Genomic DNA, 10,056 nt, shown 5'->3' on the forward strand with positions numbered 1-10,056 from the left:
ATATGTGGTTTTTCTATGTCCTTCTAATTTGTGCATTACTGAAGTGTTTTGTGAAGTCAGCGACTGTAAGGTAACTTGATCACAAGATTAATTACGAATAAGCTAGGTCCATTAACTTCACGGCCTTAGTCACCTTTACTTGGCACTCGGGTGCCTCGTCATCAGGGCAGGCACTGTCCTGTTCGTGTGACCAGGGATGCTGTAAGCCTCACAAGGGATCACGGCGATAACTAGTGACCTCTGGGGCAATGGGTGGCCAAGGCCTGGGTGCTTTGGCAACAACACACCCTCGGCTTGGCTACGACAATTATGCAAAGTATTGTTTTCATTTTGTGGATTCCAGTAGATATTTGTTGGTGCCCATCACTGTGACAGTAGCAGGAATAGTACTAAATAGCAATGACTCGTATTGCTTGTTGAGTGAGAAAAAGGATTCTCTCAGTGAATGGGTTGTAGCCAATCATATTTCTTCCCTGACCAATTTTAAGTTTTGTTGATGATTTTCAGACCTCAGTCTTCTATATGCCATGGATTTTGAAGAATCAGAAGAGGAAGCACAAGAAAATTGAGATTGACCCGTACTCAGTGGATAGTAAACATGAGGTTCCTGCACACGTATCTCCTGGAGATCACAGACCTGATAACCAGTAAGTGTTTCTTCTTTGTAATATTAATTTGTGCTTACCTTTATTCTATACTGACAGTATCCTCAAGTTGGTAAATTTTCTTGAACATAGTAAGAAAAGAGAGGAAATCAAAAAAATTGTGATCACTATCATATTTAAATTTACAAAGATGATGTGATTAATTATGGATTTTCTTCAGGTGGATGCAGTATGATAGCAGTAGAAAGATTACTAGTGAAGAAGAGTGGGAACAGCCCAGATTTGTAGAGAAAACATACTTTGGATGGTACAGTTGGCCAAAGTAAGTGATTGCTGTTTATTTTGTTATTGTTACCATTGTAATATTTGTTACTTATTAAAAATCTCTCCTACCAATTAAAATTAAATTGGCATCTAAAATGCTGATGGTGCAAATGAGTTACATAAGAAGTACTTGTTGTGTAAAGAGAATGGAGAATAAATGCAGTGAAAGTGTTCATAGAATATTCAGAATGTATGGTAATGAAGGAAGAATGAATTGTACATTGGTGTGAGAAAGAAAAATTTGTATTTGCTGAGATCTAAGATTAATTCAGCAGGAGATGAGGATGATATTATGAGAAAGCAAAACAACATGGCATTGGATTGTTTGAAAGGTACACAGAGAGAACATAAGGCTGGGAGAGTGAAAGGATGAGTATCTGAAGACTTCTGGAAGTTTCAGTGATGAGACATTAGAATAAATTAGATGAACATCTTTACAATTGATCTTATAATTCACAGGACCATGATGGTATATGCCCCACCATCCCAGCAACCTCCACTTGATAGAAAGCGAGAAGAACTGACGGAAGAGGAACGAGCAGTGTACGACTTTTTCATCTGTCAAGAGAATGTGGACAAACTTGTGTCATTCTTGTCCCTGGAAGAAAATAAAGAGAGAGACAGCTTCAATACTCGTCGTTTCTGGATGATAAAGGTAACTTGAATTTATCTCTGCATTTGATCTTGAAATTGTGGAGAGAGAGAGAGAGAGAGAGAGAGAGAGAGAGAGAGAGAGAGAGAGAGAGAGAGAGAGAGAGAATCTACTTGTTCCTGAAATTCAGTTTGTGTACTTGTATTTTCAGGGACTCTTCAGGAACTTTGGAGATGCTTTCCTCCCTCAGTTTGAAGGCCATTTGGAGAGACTTGTTAAAGAAACTCAAAAAAGTAGCCAAAGATGTGCTGCAGAAGTTATAACTGGTAAGTTATGTCTGCCATTATCTTGTGTCTACTTCTCAGGCTTTTCTTCTCCTTCCATGGGGCAGGACAAATAAATCCACATCAGTGTCTTTTCATATGTGAAAGTACAGTGTCATCTGTGAACATGATTGTTTCACTAAATGATCTTTATATGGATTTTAATTCTTGTTCTCTCTTTCAGTTTTGCCTATTTACATTAACAGTTTGCTTTTACACTGCCTAATGTCTGATCAGTCCTGATTTTTTTTAGAAGCTAGTTGGATCTGAATGACTTGGTTTACTATATGTTTGTGTGTGCCTGGCGAGGGGTGATGTCTTGTGTCAACTAGCCATTCCTTCACAGAGGGATTGTATGTACAGGGCTCATCTATATGTATTCCATATCCTGTCTGCTTTTTCAGGTATGATTAGGGGCAGTAAACACTGGACATTTTCAAAGCATGAAGCTTTATGGGAGAAGTTGAAACCCATTTTGAGAACTGGGATGGCAAGAGTAACAGTGGAGACAGTGGAGGACTGGGGCACCTGTATGGCCACTGCCAGTGCTGACCGAGACCCTAACAGATTAGCTCCATTGATGGAGCTGTTGATGGATGACCCATTGAGAGCCAGTGAAGGAGCATTCAATGGATCAAGGTATTTTGATACAACAGTTTGCGGAATGGTACTGTAAATCCAAGCTTGTCAGAGTGTATTGTTTCACACTTCCTTTTGATACGTTTCTCAGTAGGTTGGGCAGTGTTTTCTTGATTTTCTTGGCAAGGGTTATTCATTAAGTGATTTAATTTCTGTTCAAGAGTGGCAGGAAAGAGCTTATTGGATTTAAAGAGCTAAATTGCATAGGAGTGTCACCTGTGTATGCAGTGCTTTGATCACTGATGTATTTTGAAGCTTTCATTATTTTGTACACATGCATTTACATCTTTAAAAAAATATCTTGAGCTTTCATAATAAACCACTCCTTGTATCTCCAGTACATTCCATATTACCTACAAGTCAATCCTTTTGAAGTTTCTTGTAAATATTGTGGATTGTTTTGGAAGGCACTAACACAGTATTTTTGTTATTTGCATTGTACTTGTAAGTATCAGTATTCTGGAAACTATTTTGATATTCTTTACAGTCGAATGTATATGTTGATGGGAGGATTAGGCCAGCAAGAGTGGCGCGTGTCAGAGTTGAGTCATCGTTTGCTTGATTACTTGAGACCGTCACTATCCCATGCTTACAAGAGTATCAGGGACAGGATGGGCAGGTAAGAATAGTGCACCATAATGCTATGGATACTGGTAAACAAACTGGATGTTGACTTGAGAGACCTCATTCTTTCATGTTTAAAACCAGCTTTAGGTTTGTTACTTGGTCTTAGTCTTACATATACTCATGTATGAATACAGAAAATGTTAGTTTAGTGTTTTAGTTTTTAAAATACGTTTGTTTTTTAAAAATGCTTTAATTTTCCCTCAGTATACACAAATATCATAAGTGTGTATGGAAGTAAGTATTATGTCCGCTGGGAATTTTACATCCTTATTCTTTCTGTCTTCAGTGTGCTGACTGGGATCTTCATGTATGACTTGGCTCTCCCAGGAGGAGGAACATCACGCTATCCTAGCTGCTCAAAATTCATAGAGGATACTCTTCCTCAGCTGGCACTTCTTATACAGGAACCCAGTTCAAGTGCAGCAAGTGATGCAGACTCAGATACTGTCAAATATGGTGCATCTGTATCATTTGCTCCTGAAGATACTTCTCTTTCTCAATCAGAGAGCAAAATGTTTAGTGATAGTGTGATTCCCTCTGTGAGGGATTTAACAAGGGCGACACTTTCAGCGAGTGACAACATAGCAAAGGTTTTAGGTAATGTGCACTCAGAAAACTCTCAAGTACCAATAATAAACCCATTGATAAACCATGTCTCTGGACTTGACACACCAAGTTTTCTGGTTGGAAGAGACAGCAAGGATTTAAGTAGGCTGGGGAAAATCAAACTTAAAGATTGTGACTTATCCACAAATGTTGTGTATGATTCTGTAAATGTAATGCCATCAGATACTACCAACTATGAGAAAAACAATTTTCATGAAAATCATGTGAAGAATCCTGTTAATGGTTATATTGGAGCCAGTGAAGAAAGAAAAACAGCAGTGCGCCTGATGAACACTGTGTGTCGGTGGCTGGTGGGTCACGTGGGACGCTGCTACAATGGTGTCACACCTGACATATACAGGTGAGTGAGTGGTTGAATTTCATTGTCATCCCAGTGTGGAGTGGATGCTTATTCCTCATTGACACTCACTGTTATTCAGTGTCTGTGGTTATTGTATGGTAATTTTTACTTGACATGACCACTCTCTCCCAGCCTTGCTTTGGTGTTGTACATGGCTACTGTAAATGGTGGATGGTATGTACATGAAGCTGATGGAAAATGTGAAAACTTTTGGGTATTTTTTTGTGTTATAAACCAATCTGTCAGTCTAAAATTGAGATTACAGACAGGTTTGCTCATGCAGCTGATCTCATTGCAGGAATATCAGTGTAATACTTCTGTAGATAATTAAACATACCCTTAAAGGGCAAAAAGTAGTATTTAAGTTATCTATATATAGAAAAGTATTGCATTGTATCTATTCTGCTGTATCATTAATATGATTGTGTGGTTGATTATAGTCAGTATCATGTAAGAAAATGTTAAAGGTATTGCCTCCTTTTCAGATTCCTTCCTTACCTGTGCCAGCTGGAAAGTGTTGACAATGACCCTGAGCTGCGGGGTAATTGTATAGCAACATTAGCCATCCTCAGTCAAGCTGTGGTTCTTCCATCCCGCATTTCATCTCTCATAGCCACCGTCACTCAGATAGCACAGAACAGGTAGGCTGACACATCTGAAACATTACAAGTAAGAGAATTTAATGATGTTTATTGCAAGGATGCAGTAATGTGTGAATTTTTAAGAAGTGGTAATAGATCATATGTTCCTGAATTGATCGTGAATTGATAACTCTATTATTTTATCCTTTTCAATAGTTGGTGGCGTGCTCGAGCAGCTGTGTTGTCTTTGCTGCAAGTGGCAGTGTTCACCAACATGTTTACTATTCTGAATGATGAGAAAGCACCTCAGCAAGTGAAAGAACTTGTAGTGAATCTCTTGTCTGATTCAAGACTTGAGGTGCAGCAGATGGCATCCACTGTGCTTAGTGGACTTATTCACTGCAAGTTTATTCAAGCAGAGGATGAACTTTTGGTAAGCAATGTGACATTGATCAAACTGATAAGTAGTACTGTGTGTAGCTTTCCAATCAGCAAGTTAATGGAAATCCCAGGAAGAGTATTTAATTTAGTTTCCTTCAGTGTATTGTGCGGTAGGGTACTGTTATTGTTTGATGTGCATAATAAGTATTGTACTTCTGTATGACTTGGACATAAAGTTGATGATGACCTTACAGTACAGATTTTATTTCAAAATTTGCATTAAATTTTGCTTCCCAGATTGTGAATAAGTGCAAGTTTAAGTGAGGCTTACAAGAGTTACATTAATAATTTTGTTTTCCTCCTTTTCAGAATGAGTTTACCTCTAAACTTCAAAATAGTCGTAATCAGAATAGAAGAGGAAAGAAGCAATTGCAGCCACAACAAATAACTGAACTACATGCCAATGTACTGGGACTTTGTGCTTATGTCAGTGCCTTCCCTTATGATGTACCAGACATGTTGCCTCAAGTGTTGGTCACTCTAAGTGATCATCTCAATGACCCTCATCCTATACCAGTAAGTGTTGTGTTTTTTGTGTGTAGTTTGTGTAGTGCCTGACAACAAGAAGAAAGAAGATTTTTTTTTTTTTTTTTTATACAAATGGTCATTTCTAACTTATAGTTAATTTCATAAGAAAATATTTTAATGCTTTTCTTTATTAGATAAGAAGATTAATAAATTTTGAAAGGAGAGGAAGTTCTTTGAACTCTGAATCCTACTAGCATGACACGCCGTGTGTACTGTTATAATGTGTGGATATCAAGGAAGAGAAAAATTATTTGGCACAGTGGCATTTTGTAGACTACTTGATTGTCTGCCACTTGTGCTGCTGGTAGTATGAAGTATTTTTTAGTTTTTATTTATTTTTTCAGTCAGGTAAGGTAAAAAAACATTCATGAAGTCTACTAAAAATAAGGAAATAAACTGTTTAGTATATTGTAGTGATACTTGTAATTTTTCTGTTGTATACTGTTTCTAATTAAATTTTTACAATTCTTAGGCAACAATCAAAAAGACCTTGAGCAACTTCCGGCGCACTCACCATGACAATTGGCGTGACCATAAGAAGAAGTTCACAGAGGATCAGCTGGTAGTGCTCACTGATCTTCTGCTTTCCCCATCATACTATGCTTAATTTCTTACTGTTTTAGAGTTATAACCTAAATGTATTTATGAACAGAAACTACTTGTATTACGTCAAAAATGTGCAACTTGTGCTGCTGTATGATATTGTTCCAATATTTCCAAATATTTTAAGTCTTTCCGTAATGGGAAGTTTCATTTTGGTCATTCTAGCACTTTGTGTTATAAGGAAACAAAAGCCTGTGGACTGCTGAAGAGTGACTGGTCTATTTGAAAATGTTTACACTGGGAATTTTTATTCCTTCTCTAATGAAAATGTTTGTTATTCTATTTTGAGCCAGTTATTTATAAACATTGTAAACTTTTTTTAATTTTATTCTTCTTAATGCATGTTTTCATGAATTGCAAAAGAATATATTGGTGAAGTATTATAATTACTAATTATAATTTTAAGTGTGTCTGTGTATCCTTTTCATATATATATATATATATATATATATATATATATATATATATATATATATATATATATATATATATATATATATATATATATATATATATTCTTTTTTTTATTATTATTATTTTTTTAATGGAAATAGAGGTGTACTACCAGTTTACCTGCACATCCTCTAGTCCAGACAAAATCTCAAATGGGAGTTTCAAATTTCCACAGCCACCCAACTAGTTTGCTGGGCAACCATTTCCATTTCTCATGGCACATTAAAATCTGGTTTTATATTTTATTAAAATTTTTCTTTTTCAATTAACGGGCCATTAGTGCCATCAGTTTATGCTGTTGCTAATAGGAATGTGTGGAAATGAATGTAGAAGAAAACCATTATTTTTTTTATACTTGAGGAATAAGTAAATATATACAGTAATTGTATACAGTAAATATATACAGTATTGTGATTATTATATTTTTCAGCCGCCCTTCTAAGGCAATTGGTTTCTGTCATGTGAAACCCTATCACAGCCTTCCTATGGAGGAGTTCTTAGGAGCATGTGTTGGATGGGTTGATGGATATAAATGTGAGGGTGTCAAGCAGTCTGGGAAGGTATCATTGAATAACTGCAAATAGCATAATTTGGTTCACCCATTTGTATGATGAGTCTCACCTCTACAATCCCACAAACTCTTTGAATTCTTGTTTCCCATGAATGGGTGCACTGTAAAGGGAAGTCATCTAACAGACCATGATTGAATAGTCAGTCACCTAATGACTATACTATAGTATGAAAAGTGGTGACCTTTGCTGGTCTGGCTGAATGATAAATGTAAGGCTTTAGAACATAAGGTGCTGGTAAACTGGTAGTTTATCTGTATTATATTGTAAATGCATCCATTGTATACTTTTTAGTGTGATGCAGTTTGTGTCTGAACCAATTGCTGCATTAAAATGAAGTCATTTACTATTTTAGTTCTAATTCATTATAAAATGAATATAGATATGTAGTTTTGTAGGAGAGCACAGATTTTTATGAAGTTTGTTAAGATTTTACCTTGAAAGAATTTTCTGCAGGGGAAGCTAAGGTACAAGTAGCTGGTGTCTTTGATTTGCCAGTACATGTGTAGAAAATGTACAGAATTTTGATATTACGTCTTTTTTCAGTTTTCTTTTTTATTCTATTTTTCTTTTATGATTTCATTTTATTTTATTTTTTTATTTTTATTTTTTTTTCTTTCCTTTTTCACCTAATTCAGGAGCTGTGAGTTTAGTGTGTAACATATACATATATTGTGACTAATCTGGTCTCCCATATCTGGAGACAAGTAGGAGCTGTAAAATGAAACCCAAATCAACTGAAGCTTAGTAGCAACAACTTTGTTGATATTGTTTGCTTGGAAACTCAGCATTCTTTCTTTCTTCTTGAAATATAAATGAATCCCTCATCATTTTCATATACCAAAGTTCTGTATAAATATAAATTTGAGAGTTTGTTGTATGCTGTATTTTTTTGCAATAGTAATTTCTTGCTAATGGTCGCAACCATGCATCCTTCATGGCAAGAGATGAAAAAAAACAATGTATTCTAACATTTTAGCTGTGATAAAACGGATTGCAGCCTTCTGATAATGTTAGCACCATTGGTAATTTATTACAGTTACAAATCTGCATTAAAATGCAAAATATAAAATATCTTTTATAGCCTAAATGTAACACAAATAACACATTGCAAATTATGATTGACATGAAAATCTTTAATTACAAAGATCACATGAAAAGCTTCATCCATAAGAGCATCATCACACTATACCCCAAAATATTTCAGTCACACTTTGTATTTCAGGAATGATATGTATCCTTCCAGTAAATAAACACACACACACTCACACAAACACGTGTGTGTGTGTGTGTGTGTGTGGGTATTTACTGGTAAAATAAATACCATTCTTGAAATTTTCTCTCTCTCTCTCTCTCTCTCTCTCTCTCTCTCTCTCTCTCTCTCTCTCTCTCTCTCTCTCTCTCTCTCTCTCTCTCTCTCTCTCTCTCTCTATATATATATATATATATATATATGTATGTATATATGTATATATTCAAATATTCAAAATTAAATAACATCAAAATGTCTATTAAAAAGTCAAACTATTTGGTAAATGCAGTTTTTGAACTCAAATGTTATTACCCTCATTGTCATGGCAACACAGCAACAAAAATTATCCTCCCCCCCCCCCCCCACACACACCACACAATGGGAGGGAGGACCGGCCACCTCTGGCACCGGCAGGTCTGGCAGAGCGAGCTGAGGTCAGCTCGACGAGTGAAGCTGCACAGCTTGAGGTGAGTAGTGACTCTTGTACTCTCTAAAAGTATAAATTTCCACCAACCATGCCTTTGTATGGTTAATTTTAGGCCTCTCCCATCCCTCTCTCCCCGAATTGACCTGTGAATTGGCACCAGAAGATTAGACTATAAGTATGGTTGGAAGAATATAATGCCACCGTATTGCTTGCGTGAATTCCTGCCAGATGCGGAATGAGGGAACTGAGAACCCGCTGGCATAATATAGCTGTGTTATTGTTTTTAGAATGAAACAAGAAGACATTACAGTATGTAGGTAATTCTCTCTCTCTCTCTCTCTCTCTCTCTCTCTCTCTCTCTCTCTCTCTCTCTCTCTCTCTCTCTCTCTCGCCCTCTCTCGTAGCGTCATTGGGTCACCATGGCAACGTGACGCGGCAGGACAGCGATTAATTAATAACTCACCTGCCTATCCAACAACAGAGTTGGAAAGCCTACGGAGGCAAACATATATGATGACTTGAAGCCAGGTGAGTCCTTAAAGCTCGATAACAAAGCGCTGTGCATATATTCATGTAATAATATTTTTAGGTACTCTTACTTTCCTGTATGGACTCTTACTGTTGATATGTTGTTGAGTGATTGTTGCTTGAAGCTGTATATGTAGAGTGTGTTGCATTCTTATGCCTAGAAATATTGCTCCTAATAGTCGTGCATTTCCATGTTTGCTGATTGAAAAATATGGGTATTTCAATATCTGACTGCTTTCGGACTGTATTAATTTTGTATTATTTTTTATTAATTTCAATTTGATTTGTTATTATTATTATTATTATTATTGTTATAATAATAATAATAATAATAATAATAATAATAATAATTATTATTATTATTATTATTATTATTATTATTATTATTATTATTATTATTATTATTATTATTATTATTATTATTATTTTATAAGAGGGACTCTGATCAAAGGGGAAAAACCACTGAATCGAATATCGACATTTGAATCGATATCATTCAATCGAATCGATATAATTCAACAGTAGCTTATATAATTTATACGTCTCTCTCTCTCTCTCTCTCTCTCTCTCTCTCTCTCTCTCTCTCTCTCTCTCTCA

General features: G+C 35.9%; 1 protein-coding gene across 3 annotated transcripts in view; it reads left to right on the forward strand.

Moving 5' to 3' along the window:
- Positions 1–8,324, forward strand: part of LOC135093375 (proteasome activator complex subunit 4-like) — a 40,098-nt gene extending 31,774 nt beyond the window's left edge. For all 3 annotated transcript variants that reach the window (XM_063992639.1, XM_063992637.1, XM_063992638.1), the window contains 11 exons: positions 508–647; positions 826–927; positions 1,389–1,584; positions 1,733–1,847; positions 2,249–2,483; positions 2,971–3,102; positions 3,397–4,077; positions 4,563–4,718; positions 4,875–5,091; positions 5,409–5,615; positions 6,100–8,324. In XM_063992639.1, coding sequence (XP_063848709.1) covers positions 508–647; positions 826–927; positions 1,389–1,584; positions 1,733–1,847; positions 2,249–2,483; positions 2,971–3,102; positions 3,397–4,077; positions 4,563–4,718; positions 4,875–5,091; positions 5,409–5,615; positions 6,100–6,234 — 2,316 coding nt within the window. In that variant the 3' untranslated portion in view covers positions 6,235–8,324. The remainder of the gene's footprint in view (positions 1–507; positions 648–825; positions 928–1,388; positions 1,585–1,732; positions 1,848–2,248; positions 2,484–2,970; positions 3,103–3,396; positions 4,078–4,562; positions 4,719–4,874; positions 5,092–5,408; positions 5,616–6,099) is intronic.
- The last annotated feature ends 1,732 nt before the right edge of the window (positions 8,325–10,056 follow it).

This window comes from Scylla paramamosain, chromosome 42 (assembly GCF_035594125.1).
Source record: "Scylla paramamosain isolate STU-SP2022 chromosome 42, ASM3559412v1, whole genome shotgun sequence".
Classification (NCBI taxonomy): Eukaryota; Metazoa; Arthropoda; class Malacostraca; order Decapoda; family Portunidae; genus Scylla; species Scylla paramamosain.